Here is a 16,440-nt window from a genome sequence, read left to right as displayed (position 1 = left end):
AAAAAAAACGAAGTCCAGATGACATGATTCAACCTTTTTTGTTGTTATATACCTGGATGACTGAGAAAACAAACTTTGTGTTTTTGAAACCATTAGTGAAAAGGCCAGACTTCAGGGGTATCTGAGGCAGGCTTGAAACACAAGAGTCAGGGTGGCTTCTGGGTAATACCAGATGGCTAGGCCTCAGACTGACGAAGCCTCTTGGATGAGGGGCGAAACGTTTCTTTTTAACAAAAAAACGAAGTCCAGATGACATGATTCAACCTTTTTTGTTACAAAAGAAAACGTTTCATTTATCAGGGTCACAAATAAAACTTACAAAGCCAGTTTCCAGGTTCCCACATGAATTTAATTTCCTTGCATCACCACCACATTAGCAGCCACTAAAAGCATCAACGATGGAGCCAAGAACAAACGAAAGGCCGAGCGGTCCTTGAGGGAATGTCGCCCACTAAGTTTTAGACAGAGATCATGAAGCGAAATGGTTGTTTTAGTTTTGGTTCAATCTTGGAAATTACATCATACACCTCGTGACATCACAAGATATGCTCGGAGCTTGTGGTTAGGCCAGTCACAATAACAAATTTTGCTGGGCGATTAACTGTCTCAGAAATTTTGCGATAAATGATAATATTGTTTGAAATTTAACAATAATTAGTAATTAATAATTACTAAAGATGATGGATGGATGGATTTTGTTTAAAAGATTTACCAAATATATTTATGATAAATCTTTTAAACAAAATCCATCCATACATATTTGAAATATGGACAAATGCAATAACTGTGAAGTTTGTTTTTTTTAGTTAAATGTTTATGCAATATAGTTTACTTTTGTATTTTGAATTATTTGTGATGGAATGGACAATGGAGACCTGTCCAGGGTTGTCCCCTGCCTCTCGCACAGTGATAGCTGGATATAGGCACCAGTGATCTCTGGGACCCGAAAGCTGCTGCATTCTATTCATATACCCATGCTCACAATTCAGGCTGCTGTTTTATACTGTATTATTTGACATTATTAGTGTTTACTACGGGCATACATTATTGTTTTAAATAAATGTTTATTTGTTTACACTTTTGTTTAATCTTTTCATCATTTCAATAGAACATCATTTCAGAATCTAAAATCATTCCTGTGGTGAAAATAGTTTCAGAATCGAAAATCGGTTTTGAAATCGTATCGGCACAACAAAAATCGGAATCGGATAGATTCACCAGACACTGAGAGATTCGCACCCCTAGTAATTATTGTCAAATTTAAGAAGAAACGTTGGTTAATTTTGCATGAAGTACCTTTTCTTGACCACCGGATGGCAGTATAAGACTGTTTGAACTGAAAGATGGACAGTGAAGGAGCAAGCAGAAAGTCTCTTTTAGAAAAATGGGAGGGAGGTCCCTTGGCGTGACATGGGCCGTCTCTCCTTCCTTTATTCAGTTCTCAAAATGGCGGACGCTCGGTGTGGTTTGAGCTCTTTAGCATAGCATTTTTCACACAAAGCTTTTAATAAAAAAAAATCAGTAAACAAGTTCTCAGCTTCTTTTTGCAGAGAAAAACAACTTTTTAGACGAAGACACAGGTTTCAACCGTGAATTTTGGAGCTTCGACAAGACGGAGGTTTTTCCCCCGAGGTCGGCCTGATAGCTTAGCTTCTCAATTTAACTGCATGGTGGGATGCATCTCAAACAATGATGAGTCCAGCTACAGGCAAGAGGTGGAATACCTGGAGAGCTGGTGCAAAGAGAATAACTTTCACATCAACGTGAAGACGACAAAGGAGATGATTGTGGACTTCAGAAGGAACAAAAACAACTACACCCCACTGAACATAAGAGGATCAGTGGAAGTGGTCTCCAGCTACAAGTACTTGGGTGTACACATGAATGACAACCTCAGCTGGAGCAACACCACCACCAGCCAGATCAAGAAAGCTCATCAGAGACTACTTCCTCAGGCGGCTGAGACGAACTGGTCTGGGAAGCTCAGTCCTCACCTCCATCTACAGGTGTGCAGTGGAGCATCCTGTGCTCCAGCAGCAACGTGTGGCATGGAGGCTGCACAGCTGCAGAAAGAAATGCTTTGCAGAGAGTGGTGAAGGCTGCACAGAAGATGTTGGAGTCAGTCTTCCCACCATCACAGACATCTACACCTCCAGATGCAGGAAGAGGGCCACCTGCATTATGAAGGACCCAGCACACACTTTTTGCCCGGCTCCGCTCAGGAAGGATGTTAAGGAGCATTAAGTGTAGAACCACTAGACTGAGGAACAGCTTCTACCCTGAGGCTGTTAGACTCATGAATCTCTAACCAGAAAAATCACTGTGAAAAAAATCACATCATGTTGCTGCTGATCCGTTTCAATGTTGATGTGTTCATGCGTACTCATCTGCTCACACGGACTTGTGTTCAGGTTTGTGCTGATGTTCAACGTATTGTTTTTATGCTATTAGTGCTTAGTGTATATTTAGTTGATGTTTTTCTTAGTTAATATCATGGATGTTATCATTGTTTTTCTTTTACATTTTATTGTTGGATGTAACTGGGACCCTGTGTACATAATTTCGCTCCACCACATGTACCATGAGGTGCGAATGACAAAGAATCTCTGACTCTGACAGATTTTAAAGAAAAGAGAAAGGGAGGGGTCAGTGAAGAGCACGGGAGCTGAGCCTTTTGCCATCCAGTGTCTTCAGTAGAAAGAGACACAAATAAATGATAAAGCTGATAAATGAAAATTAGGTTGATAATTTTCATTTATCATGCAATTAATTGATTTGTTTATTGCGACAGGCCTACTTGTGGTGTGACAGACTCCCAGCAACTACCACCTTAAATTACAGCACATCTGTTAAATTAGCTTTAATCATTTATGTGTTGGCTAATGTCGATTAGCTGTGGAAGCCATCTTGAAATGGTAAATTTCCATGACCGTGCAAGAAGAGTCAGAGACCAACAAGACCTCTGAGACCACGCCGAAAGAGATACAGCTTCAGCAGGTGAGAAGGGAGACTGAGCATACAACCACTGTTGCCCTGATTCTTCACCAGCCTGAGCTTTATAGGAGAGCAACAAAGAGAAAGTTCACCTCATTAAATACCTGCTAGAGTTGGTCATACAACACGAGGAAGACTGTGGCCAAATGCATCTTGGCACCGTAAAGACAGACAGTAAACAGACTGCTGCAAAACGTAAAGAAACCCTGATGTCTGCAAAAGAACTGTTGTATATACACAGTCTCCCCATCTCACTTACTGAAGCTTGTACCTCGGTGGTCTCTCTCACTGTTCTCTTTCAATGTGTGAGGATGACCTGCTCTTAGTAGATTTACATTGTGACGTGTCCCTGTGTCAGTTATGTAAATGGTAAATGGACTGTACTTATATAGCGCCTTTCTATCATATTTCAAGATACTCAAAGCACTTTACACTACAATCTGTGCCCTCATTTACCCATTCATACAGCACACTACTAGATCTATACAAAGCTAATTGAACAAATCATTCTAAAGAGACTAACAAGTGCTTTAGATCACATTCATACACTGATGGGACCCACATCGGAGGTTATGAGGGGTTCAGTGTCTTGCCCAGGGACACTTCGGCATGTGACTGCTGGAGGATTATGTGAATGTCGAACTAATTCATCTGCTCTCTCTAGACAGCTGATTGGCTGAAAGAGGCTTAAAAGGACCAAGCTCCGCCTGCTGGAGGAGCGAATGAGGCCAGAGGAGAGATGTTGGTCTGGAGGTGGCTGGCTTTTCTCTCCAGCCTCGCTCCTGCTCCTGTTGGAGACACCAGCAGTTGCATCTCATCACTGATATTGTTGAGTGGATTGTTGTCGGGACTCGGAATTACCAGCAGTCATTGTTTTTGTTTTTTGATTGTAGGGTTAGTCCTTGGACCGTAGGTTGAGGGGAGCAGCCTGAATCTGCTGGTTGGTTCAGGGTTTCACCCTCTTTTTGTTTGTTTTAGCCGGGGCTCTCAGTTTGCAGCTCTGTTCAGGTGATTGATGATTAAAGTCTTGTCTAAATGCACAATCTTCTGGGCTTCATATGCTGTGTGTCCTGTCATTTACTCCTGGACAATCTCAGGACCATACGAGCAGAAAGTTGCTACGTGTTTTTCTGCAAGAAGAGAGATGGACAGCAGCCTCCCCTCCTCCTCTCAGCATTAAAGTCAGTCTGTGTGTGTTAAATGGACTGAATCAACATCTCCACGGCCGACTCGGAGCTGTGTCTGTGTTTCAGCTGGTAAGTTTATGTTTGTTAACGTTACTGCAGCTTAACACGTACATCGCGGTGAATTAAACTAGAATCCATGTAATGCTAATTTTAAGATATTAGTGTGTAAATTTATTTTATCTACGTAGCTAGCTAAACTCAGAAGCTAACTAAAGATAGACAGTAACAGATGAAGCTTAGCTTGTAAAAATGTGCTCATCCATTGGATCAGCTGGTTAAACAGTTCAGCTAATGTTCACCATTTGTTTGTTCTCCTCACAGGAGCCTCTGACCCTGAGGAGGACAGACAAAAGAAAAGCGAGGTGGGGGCCACAGGACAGTCACAAACTTTGTTATTAATTTGCTGCCTTTTTCTACAGTGGAGGCTGCATGGTGGAGGTAAGTAAACTTTAAAGGATTTTCTATTTCTCAGCCTAGATTATGTTTTTTGTGCAATAAAAACAAAACCATGATGTTGATGTTTTGTGTTCTCATGTCAATTAGGGAGACAATCAGAGCCCTAAACCCCAGAGAACCACAGAGAAGATTCAGGTAGAGACACAGAGGTGCAGAAGTCTGCATAAACCTTAACCTCAGTGAATCCAGTGACCTGCTGGTGGAATGTGAGGGACGATATGTCAGTGCTGTCAAACTGACAACCAGTTATCTGTGGGTGCAACAAGCATTATCCACACCCTCAGAGTGAACATTTTCTACTGCTGGAGACACCATCAGCCAGGAGTGGACTTGTTTGTATCCAGAGAAAGTAGACATGTTGATTATTCTGAAGAAAAACTGTTAAGTGAAAAGGTCCTCAGCGTGTAGCAGTGAGCATTAGACACTGACGTGTCACTTGTTGTTTGCAACTGTTCTTTTGAACTAGAAATTATTTGTTTATTTTTATGTAAGAAAACTGCTTGGAATAGAAATGCCAAAGTTAAAAAATAAAACTCAAGATTTGTACTGTAATGTGTAACGTAATTTTATTCTTGTTAGAATTAATAGTAATTACAAAACTGATACAGAAAAAAGAACCGTCCAGGTACCGACACCGGTACCGATTTTTTTTAGAAAGGTACCCAGCTCTATATGTGTGTGCGCATGTCTGTGTACCTGGACGTGATCGTCTTCAGTGACCGGGTCTGAGGTGCTGGTGGATTTATCAGCTGTTCGTTTCCTCCTCACTGCCACCCGAGGCCGAGCTCTTGAAAGATCTACACAAAATGGTTAACATGTGTTAGCAAAATGTCAGGTTTACCCTAAAAAAGAGGCAAAAAGACATTTCAATTATTTCTAACGCTCTATGGTAAAAACAAACAGTATAGTTGTGTACATACCACATCAGTATTCACAGTTTTGTTTACGTTTATAGTTTTTACTGCATGTCTACAACTGAACTACTTCCACATGGCTACTGTCGTTTCACCCGCTTTATGAAAAACGTCAGAAGATCTTTGCTTTATGAAACTTTTTATTTAAATACTTTTTAAACTTATTTTGAGAAAAATACACTGAGATCCTTTAAATTCTTGCAAAAAATAATGTTCACTAAAATCTAGTCTCCTTGTGCAACTATTAGCTTTTAGCTATTGTCTTACTAAGTAGCTTTAGCTAAGATTTTACCAATTTTAGTTTTTAATCACAAACACAAAATTTAGTTTTCAGCTACTGTTTGTTAAATTTTTAGCTCTTAGCTGTGGTTTTAATGCATAGAACTTTTAGCTAAAGTATGGCTGATTTTAGCTTTTAGCAATAGCTTTGATAATTTTAGCTTTTATCAAAGATTTTGATTTTTATAGCTTTGAATTAATGTACCACTACTGTGGTTTTTAGCTACCATTTGGTTGATTTTAGCTTTTAGGCATATTTTACTCATTTTTAGCTTTTAGATGTGGTTTTATTACATTAAATTTTGGGCTAAAGTTCGAACAATTTCAGCTTTTAGCAACAGCTTTGATAATTTAATTGACGGTTTAGTCAATTTTGGATTTTAAAAACGATGCATACAAATTTTAGTTTTTAGCTACCTTTTGGATGATTTTAGCTTTTAGGCATGATTTTGCTCATTTTTAGTTTTTAGCTGTTGTTTTGTAACAAATACTTAGCTACGTGTTGGATGGTTTCAGCTTTTAGCAACGGTTTAGCGCATTTTAGCTTTTAGCCACTGCGTTGCAGCTTTCTGTTTGCTTCATCTCTAAACATTCAGTTAATTTAGTAACATATTTTAAGTTTTTACACTCTTGAGCTAATAAATTCAAGGTTTTCAGGTAGCCCTTCCATGCTGGCATTAAACAGTCATTTTGAAACTATTATTCTAAACAACTTGGGTGGTGTAAATTATAAAAATAGTAAAAAAAATGTATCTAAAGCATTTATTATTGCGTTTGTTGTTTGTGAAAACCATTTCACCAGTGTTGCTCAAAACTAGTTGCACCCATTCACTCCCTCCTCTGGTAATGCAGACACTTTTCAAAAAAGTAGAATATCATGGAAAAGTTGTTTAACTTCCATAATTCCATTAAAAAAGTTAATCTTTAATAGATGATAGATTCAGGGCCCATAATTTAAATGATTTCAAGTATTTTGAAAATTTGTTTATTTTTTTACATAATTTGGACTTCCAGCTCATGAAACCCACGAAAACAGGATTTCAAAAAATCAGAATACTGTGAAGACATCAGACCAAATTTTGCAGGGCATGAATGTTTCAAACTGAGTGTGACACACTAATCATCTACTAAACTCAAAGCACCTGCACAGATTTCCTCAGGTGTCATTAAATTGCTTCATTTTGGTTCAATTGTCTCAGTTCAGTTCAATATGGGGAAGACTGCAGACATTAATGGCCAGAAGACCATCATTGATGCCCTCCACAGGATAGGTAAGCCACAAAAGTTCATAGCCAAGGAGGCTATTCACAGAGTGCTGAGTCCAAGCATATCAATGGAAAGCCTAGTGGAAGGGCAAAATATGGCAGGAGAAGATGCACCAGCAACAGAGATGACCGTGGACTTCAGCGGATTATCAAACAGAGAAAATTCTAGAATTTGGCAGAGATCCAGAAAGAGTGGAATGAGGCGGGAGTCACAGCTTCAAAAAGGACTACATTCAGACACACCCGAGAGATGGGCTACAACTGCCATGTTCCTCAGTCCTCTTTTCTGATGAAAGTAAAATGTGCCTTTCATTCAGAAATCAAGGTTTAAGGGTTTGGAGGAAGAAGGGTGAGAAACAGAGACCATACTGCTTGAGGTCCAGTGTGAAATATCCACAGTCAGTCATGATTTGGGGTGCAATGTCTGGTGCAGGTGTTGGTAAACTCTGCTTTCTTAAATCCAAAGTCACCGCAATTGTCTACCAAAATGTTTTAGAGGACTTCATGATTCCTTCTCCTGAGGATCTGTATGGAGATGCAGATTTCATCTTCCAGCAGGACCTGGCCCCTGCCCATGCCGCCAGAAGCACCAAAACCTGGTTTGATGCCCATGCCACAGTACTTGACTGGCCAGCCAACTCAACGGACCTAAACAATTCAATTCAATTCAATTAAGTTTATTTATATAGCGCCAAATCACAACAAAGTTGTCTCAGGGCACTTTACAGAAACATTCTCATACATAAAAGCCAATTAGTAGTTCTCTATCTAAGGAATCCAGCAGACGAGATGAATCTTGGCTTCGATGCAGTCTCCCATCCTGAGCAAGCACAGTGGCAAAACATCATTGAGAATCTATGGAATATTCTCAAGAGGAAAATGAGGGGCACCAGACCCAACAACAAGGAAGAGCTGACAGCAAGCATCAAGGAAATCTGGACTTCCATGACTCCCAGTCAATGCCACAGGCTGACTGACTCAATGCCACGTCACATCGAGGCAGTGATTAAGGCAAAGGGATTTCCAACCAAGTACTGAAGATTGACATATTGTTTTGAAAGTACCATATTTTGATTGATTTGTTGTGATCATAATTTCTTATTTTTTTTCAAAAGTATACAAAAACTGAGAAGTAGTGTGGGCTGATGTCTTCACAGTATTCTAATTTTTTGAACTCCTGTTTCTGTGGGTTTCATGAGCTGGAAGCCCAAATTATGTAAAAATAAACAAATAAATACTTGAAATCATTTAAATTGTGGGTCTTAAATCTATCATCTATTAAAGATTAACTTTTTGAATAGAATTATGGAAGTTAAACAACTTTTCCAAGATATTCTAATTTTTTGTACAGGGTCTGTATACCTAAACAATTGGTTGCCTTACAACTTGGAATTCAAATGGATTTTTATTGATTATGAAGATAATTATAATCTTAGCTTTACAAAGAGCCTTCTTGGATGTTAGGAGGATCTCTAGGTTAAAGAAACTTTGTGAACCCTGTTCTAATTCGTATAGGCTTCGCCCTTTAAGACTTTCGTTAGTGGGTTTATCCCTAGGCGCTCAGCACAGCACTGAAAACTTTAGTCCACGCCCACCTGCTGTGTGTGGGCCTCATCCCCAGTCCGTATAAATTACGGTGAGACTGGGTAATTGGCTCCCATATTTTCTTCCGCCAGCCAGCTAGCACTGTCAGAAAAACGAAGAAGGAAAAGTTGTCCAGCTTTGACCGGCACAACCTTTGTTAAGGATGTCTGGGTTTCCGCCACGCCAACCCACTGCCGTCCCGGTGAGCTCTTCCTTCCTGAGGAGAAGCAGACGAGCAGCCTTGTTCAAGGTAAGCGCCGAGGAGTGCTTTTCCGTGGCGGGCCGCTACCCGCTGGAGGATGCCACCTCCTTTTCTAAACGTGTTTTTTCCTCGCGGTAATTGAATGAGTTCCTCGAAAAAGGCGATGTTAACAGCAGCCCCACTGAATGTTTTTCCGTGGAGGGCCGCTACCCGCTGGACGACGCCATCACCTTTTCTAACGTGTTTTTTCCTTGCAGTAATCAAATGATTTCCTCAAAAAAGGCGATGTTAGCAGCAGCCCCGCTGAACGTTTTTCCAACTTTTTTCAACTTCAGGACCATCCTTGAGAAATCGCAGAGGTCCGAGGAGGTCTCAGACTGTACACCATCTGGTGACATCACAGTCCATCTGCCCCTCCGGCCGCTGGAGGGACGGCCTTGGCCAGCAAGAGCACCAGAGGCGCTCCACAACTGCGGCAGCAACTTCACGCCCCGCTCCTCCACCAGCCCCCTCCACCAGGTAACAGATCCTTGAGGGGAAGGTATGTATTTTTTGATGTATGTTTTTGATATAAAACAGAAACACCTCTGAAAGTAAAGTTTTTCATCTGAGACTGTCAGATCAGCTGATCTCAGCTGCCTCTCTTCTCACATTCCCCACACAGAACGAGCCAGTAACCTCTAAACAGCGTTTTAAATGGCACCACAGTTCAGTAAATATCACAAAACACTCGTCTGCCACGTCAGCTAAAATAATGTTTTTTCAGCAGACAGAGCCTGGTAAAATCCCTCAATTTCAGCCAGAGCCCGTTTTTAATCTCTGCTGTTTTCTGCCCACTCACAGCGCAGCGTGAGTAAACGTGTTTCTCTACGACAGCTGCAGCCTCCACTGAAACGGCGTCTCACTCAGAAAGCGCTCACGCCTCCTCTCGGTGCACACCGACGCACCTCAGCTCTAATGTGAGACCGCAGCCTGGGCCCAGCACAGAGGCACACATACAGCCCTTTTTTTTTCATGTCAGAGCCCCCCTTGGGCTCCCCTGGAGATTCTCCGGAATGAGTGATGGCAGTAAGGATTTTTAAGTCTGGTTGACGTTCATGAGAAACATGACAACACAAATGCATGCCCGCTCTCCGAGCGCTACTCAGAGTGGCAGCGAGTGTGTTCCCTGGACAGATGGGCGGACCATCTGATCAGAAGGGGTTACAAGCTGCAGTTCGCAGCTCAACCCCCACCGTTCAGAGGGATTACAGAGACTGTTCTGTCTTCTCCAGAACAGAGCTAGTCTCTCCAGTCAGAAGTTCAGGAATTTCTGACAAAAAAACCTGACTTCCAGAGTTCCCAACGGAGAGGAAAATACGTTGTTTTTTTCCCCTCCCACTACTTCCTGGTTCTGATAAAAAACCGGAGGGATGAGATCCATTCTCGACCTGTTCATGTTCAGCAATTCCATCATGGGGAGACAATTCCACATGCTGACAAACAGCTGCTTGAGAACTTCACCAGAACGACTGGTTTTCACCTCCATAGATCTGAAGACCGCATATTTTCACATTTCCATCATTCTGAAACACCCCACGCACGTTCTCGAAATGCGTAGAGACGGCTCTGCAGTCGTTACACATGGCAGGAATGAAAAATCTTTTTATCTGGACGATCTGCTCTTATTAGGTCGGTCCAGTTAGAAAGCTGTCGCACAGACCAAAACGCCAGTGTTACACCTACTAAACCTGGGGTTTCTATAAACTGGGAAAAACTTCCATTCGTCTGTCCCTGATGACTGTTTATCTGGAAGTGGAGCTAAACTCAACTACAATGAGAGCTGTTTATCACAGCTGAGAGCCGAAGCTCTGTCAGCTCAGCTCCGCCGTGTCAAACCCAGCTCTACCGTGTCAAACCCTGCAGCGTAGTGACAGTCTGCCTGTCATGCGATGCCTGGGACGATGTCAGCGGCCCACATCGTGGTTCCACTGGGCCTACTTCACATGAGACACCTTCAGAGATGGTTCGCCCGCCTGCACATAGATCCTGTGCACCAGAAGAGGTGAATTATCTTTGTGCCCCCCCTCCGTGAGAACCAATCTGAATCACTGGGGAAACCCCCTCATTCTGTCAGAGGGAGTTCCCATCAGCAAGCTTACGTCACACGTCTCAGTTTTCACAGACGTGTTCCTGTCAAGCTGGGAGGAATGTGTCTGTCACAAGCAATGGGAGCACAGTGGCTGGACCACATGTCGCTTTACATAATGTGCTAGAATGTTTTTCACGGTCTGAACCATGCTGGTGAAGATTCTCAGTCATCCAGGACATGATGAATTCAAAAAGCGTTCAATACAAAAACAACAGGACTTATTTGTAACAGAAGACGTTTCGCTCCTCATCCGAGGAGCTTTCTCAATTCAAAGAGCAGTGAGTAAGGGATTCAGGTTATAAGGCTGAGTGAGATAAGACACACACACACATATGTAGATTGGCAGTTCACACCTTAACACTTTAACAGTAGGTCTTTGTTCATCTAATTCACAGACGAGGCCCCTCTGTTCCCATCAAGTGTGAAAACCGGCTGGGAATCTGTTTTAAAGTTGCATTATATGTTTTTAAAAGTGGAAATCTGAGGCCTCCTCCTCTGTTAAGAGACGGCTTTTCTCTTTTTACATAAATTGCTTCCTTCGCCCCCCTCTCAAACCATATGTGTTCTCGGTCCAAAATGTGCACATTTTGGTCCTCAAAAGAGTGTCCCTTATCTGTGAGGTGGAGGTGAACTGTTGAATTTTGTCCAGAGGAGGTGGCTCTCTTGTGTTGAGCCATGCGTCTGTGAAGAGGCTGTTTAGTTTCTCAAATGTAGAGGTCTGGACAGTCCTCGCTGCACTAGACCGCATACACTACACCACTCTGTTTGTGTATGGGTGTTTTGTCCTTAGGGTGGACCAGCCTCTGTCTGAGGTCGTTTTCACACTAGATAGTCCGGTAGACTCTGTTCGGTTCGGGACCAATATTCATGACCTTTTGTTTACATTTGAGCTGGTGCATTTGCATTCACACTGCACTGTGCAGTCGAGTCAACCTGTTGAACCAACCTATTCCCCCGCTAGCCTGTGGGGGCGCTGCACCAAGAACTACTGAAAGAAATGACACAAAAACCTCTGAAGACACGTCTTCTTCTTCTTCTGTAAATAAAATAAAAACGAAGTGGCATCAAGTTTTAGCACTTTTAGGAATTATATTTTGTCATTTTTCAAAAATGGACTTAGCATGAGCAGAAGAAGAGACAGAAGACCAAGGAGAATATTGTTTTTCCACACAAGGCAGCTGACGGCTCCATATAAGGTAAGAGCAATGCGTGTTTATGTACCCTGTGGAGCGGGGCTCGGTCTGTTTACATTCACACTGTACTCGAACCGCGCTGGAGTTCGCTTCTACCGGACCGAGACCTAGGTTTTAGCCCGGGCCAGAGTTCGCCTTTTTGTTCCGTGACAGAGTTCGATGGTGTGTTCACACCTCCCTAAACGAACCGGACTTTCTAGGAAAACGAGCTGGAGTTTGATTAAAGCGGACTAAACAGGGCTGGTGTGAATGCACCCTGAGAGTCCTGCTGGGTTTGAAATGTACTGGGATCTTGTGTTTGTTGAAGATCCTTCTGAATTTCTCTGATACTCCAGCAACATAAGGGATGACAATGTTTTTACGTCTGCTGTTGTCCTTTTTCTGTTTATTAGTGTGTTTTGGAGATTTCCTCGCTGACTTGACAAAAGCCCAGTTAGGATATCCACATGTTTGAAGAGCTTCTTGAATGAGCTTCTGTTCCTTTTCCTTCCCTTCTGTCTTCGTGGGGACGCGTTCGGACAGATGTTACAAAGTTCTGATGACAGAGTGTTTGTGTTCCAGTGGATGGTGGGAGTCAAACAGAAGATACTGGTCTGTTTGGGTTGGTTTTCTGTAAACTTCAATGTTGAGGCTGTCCTCTATTTCCATCTGAACCAAACAGTCCAAAAGAGGCAGTTTGTTGTCGTTTGCATCCTCTCTGGTGAACTTGATTTTGTTATCGACCGAGTTAATGTGTCTGGTGAACGCTTCTATTTCCTTAGCTTGGATTTTGACCCAGGTGTCATCCACATATTGGAACCAATGGCTTGGCATTGTTCCCTCATAGGAGTTTAGGGCTCTCTGTTCCACTTCCTCCATGTAGAGATTGGCAACAATGGGTGACACTGGAGATCCCATGGCACAGCCGTGCTTCTATCTGTAAAAACTGTCATTGAACTTGAAATAAGTGGTGGAGAGGCAGAGATCCAACAGGGTGCAGATCTGGTCTGGGGTGAAGTTGGTCCTGTTGATTAAGTCCTTGTCTTGTAGAAGTTGTTTTCTGACGGTTTCTACTGCTTCAGAGATGGGTATGCATGTGAAAAGAGAATGGCTGAGTGATGTTACAGCTTTCCTTTCCTGTGGTGTGAGGTTTGAAGGAGGCGGTTTGGCACTGGAGAGGGTTGCTGATATTTCCATTCTGAGCTGTTCTGCCTCTCCTTCCGTCAAGTTGTTGTTCCTAATTGCGGATTCAGTGGCCATGATTAGTTCCACAACAGGTATTTCTTGAGGGGAGATGGCAAAGTTTAGTCCTTTTGCCAGCACATCTTTCTCAGGTTGTGTCAATGTCCTGTTAGACAAATTTCTAACCCACTGGTCCTTAAAATTAGTGTTGGCGACAATCTCCTGATCTTGACTGATGGTTTGTGATGAGAAAACAGCTCTCTGTTGTAATTTTATAAACTTACTTTTTGACGTTCCTTGCTCTTTTGATGCTGTGATAGCTGGGCCTTTTCAACGAAACAAGAAATTTCTTCCAACAGAGGAAGTGGTAGCAGAGTAAACAGCTTCTGGAGGGTTTGATCCATTTTGAGTGAGATAGCTTCAATGGTGAAGTGTATCTGTCTTATTCTCTCACTGAGCAGCTTGTTTTGAGCTTTCAGGAGTATTCCTTCTGCTCTATGTCCTTTGATCATGGAATTGAGTTTCAAACTGCTGGGGATGAGTTTTTCTTGTCTGCATCTCAGACTGAAGTGAAGATGGTTCTTGTAGTCTGCAAACTTCCTTGACATCTTCTCAAACTCCCGCACTGCTCCTAGGGTATCCTTCCCAAAATGTTTAACAATATGCTGGTGAAGATTCTCAGTCATCCAGGGCATGATGAATTCAAAAAGCATTCAATACACAAACAACTGGACTTTATTTGTAACAGAAGACGTTTCGCTCCTCATCCGAGGAGCTTTCTCAATTCAAAGAGCAGTGAGTAAGGGATTCAGGTTATAAGGCTGAGTGAGATAAGACACACACACATAAGACACACAAACACATATGTAGATTGGCAGTTCATACCTAAACACCTTAACAGTAGGTCTTTGTTCATCTAATTCACAGGTCTGTAAACGTGACTCAGCATTTTGCAGTCACAGTGTGAGATATTTATTATCAGTCACAAGTTCATGAATGCTGATTTTATTGTTATTAACCGGTTCATCCTGAGGAGCTGTTGGTCTGCTCTGTTTATCGTTACACTGTTACAATTCGTATCCTCCGTTGTTCCTATTCACAGCAGCAGGTCTGCTATCTCAGCCTTTTTCCTCACCAGAGATCTTCTCCGGTGTGCTCCTGCGCATGGAGCACGCAATTACGCAGCGCGTAATTACGCACACAGAAGGCTGAGTGACGAAATGTTTTTTTGTGCAAGCAGGTGCTTCAAGTTGTGTCTGAGTGGACCCAGTGAGGCATAGACTACATCCTGCTTCGCCTTTAATCCACTAGCAATAGCCTTAAAGGGCGAAGCCTATAGGAAATAGAATGTTGGTTACGTACTGTAACCCCAGATTCTATGAGTATAGGCATAGCCCTTTAAGCTCTGGGCCTCACTGGTTCCTAAATGGCTGAAGAAAAAAGCTATTTGGGAGCCAATTACCTGGTCTCACCGTAATTTATATGGACCGGGGGTGAGGCCCTACACACAGCAGGTGGGCGTGGACTAAAGTTTTCAGTGCTGCGCTGAGCGCCTAGGGATAAACCCATTAGCGAAAGTCTTAAAGGGCTACGCATATAATCATAGAATCTGGGGTTACAGTACGTAACCAACGTTTTCAAACTCAGTAAAATTAAGAGTCTGCTTCCTCGGACTGATTACATTATTTTTCAGAGGAGCAACTTTGCCACAATGTATGCACTGATGTTGTAAAATCATGTTGCCGCCCTTTTGTGTTGCCTTGCAAGACAGAAGAAACGATTAATGGAACAGATCACTGGTTCTCCAACTTTTCAACTTCTGACCCACAAAATAAGAGACTCACGGTCCCAACTGTCACCGGTCAAAGTGCACAAATGTTGCTCATTAGATCAGTTTATCATGAATATAAAGCAGTAAGGACTAATCAGCTGGTATATTTTCACCCACTAAAGAATTTTGCTTCATGTATTTTATATTTTTAAAATATATTAGCAATTAATTCTAAATTGGTAATGTTTATTGATGAAAAACTAACAATGCTGAACAATAAAAAATACATAATAGGCCACTGAACTACATAAAATGAACATTAAACATAACAAAAGTACAGCGTACAGCAATCTGTAGCAATGGCATGGACAACCAAAGACTTTGTGTGATGTTTGACCTTGATTTGTGACTTTGACCTTAGAGCCGGAGCGACACTCCCTCTTGTGATAAAGCATACAGTATGAGGGTTTCATTAAATGATCTTGAGCAGAACAGGAGTTATGGGAAGGACATGAGAAAGTTTACGGACGTTACAGACCATACATGATACGTCCGCCTTTATAGGTGCATAAAAACTGAGAAGAAAAGAAACTAAAGAAAAAAAACGAAGGAACCAGGGAGTTAAATAACTAAACAATGCGATGGGACCAAACTAGTACAAGCATAATCCTAAATTGAATTTAAAGTTTAAAAAGTGTCTGCCCCTGTCAATTTTTTTATTTAACTTCTCTGATTAAATCAATTCTAAATTTTATTTGATTTCTAGAAATCATCTGAAGAACGTTCATCTTGTGTTTCACAACAAACCACTAGATCGTTCCAACTTTGAGTGTTGGCATCTTACAGCTTGTGTGAGGTCAACGGAAAAAACAAAGATTAAACAGAAATCTTCTCAACTTTATTTTGAAACCTGCCTTTACAGATTTTTTTATTTTGAAGGCAAAACTTGCTGCTGCAGAATGGTGACTACAAAACATTGCCTTGGTGGTGGGTGTGGTTGGTGAAAGCTTTATGGTCAGGTATACGTTAGTTATGGCAGGCCCCAATTAGAACCAACATGCGATTCCCAGAGTATGAGCGTGAAAATATAACAGTTTATGGGCAGAGCCACAGGAGGATTCAACTGTGAGTAAAACAAAACAACAGCCACCTAAAATATGGAAATAAGTCAACTTTAGTTAACAGACTGTGACTAAAACTAAAATAAAATCTGCTTTTAAAGACTGTTCACCACCTCCGTTTATCATGTAATGTACAAGGCGAGCTCAGGGAGGACAGAAACCTCCCGTGGAGCAGAAGGGCA

The 16,440-nt window shown here is 41.9% G+C and overlaps 1 protein-coding gene across 1 annotated transcript in view; it reads right to left on the bottom strand.

Annotated features, from left to right (window-relative positions):
* fbxo38 (F-box protein 38) overlaps positions 1–16,440 on the bottom strand; it is a gene marked incomplete in the record, with an annotated part of 122,247 nt that overhangs the window by 17,528 nt on the left and 88,279 nt on the right. Inside the window, 1 exon segment of the mRNA XM_037675128.1 lies at positions 5,334–5,434. Coding sequence (XP_037531056.1) covers positions 5,334–5,434 — 101 coding nt within the window.

This window comes from Nematolebias whitei, chromosome 4 (genome assembly GCF_014905685.2).
Source record: "Nematolebias whitei isolate Nwh7 chromosome 4, NemWhi1, whole genome shotgun sequence".
Lineage (NCBI taxonomy): Eukaryota > Metazoa > Chordata > Actinopteri > Cyprinodontiformes > Rivulidae > Nematolebias > Nematolebias whitei.
This window is presented reverse-complemented; position numbering and strand designations above follow the sequence as displayed.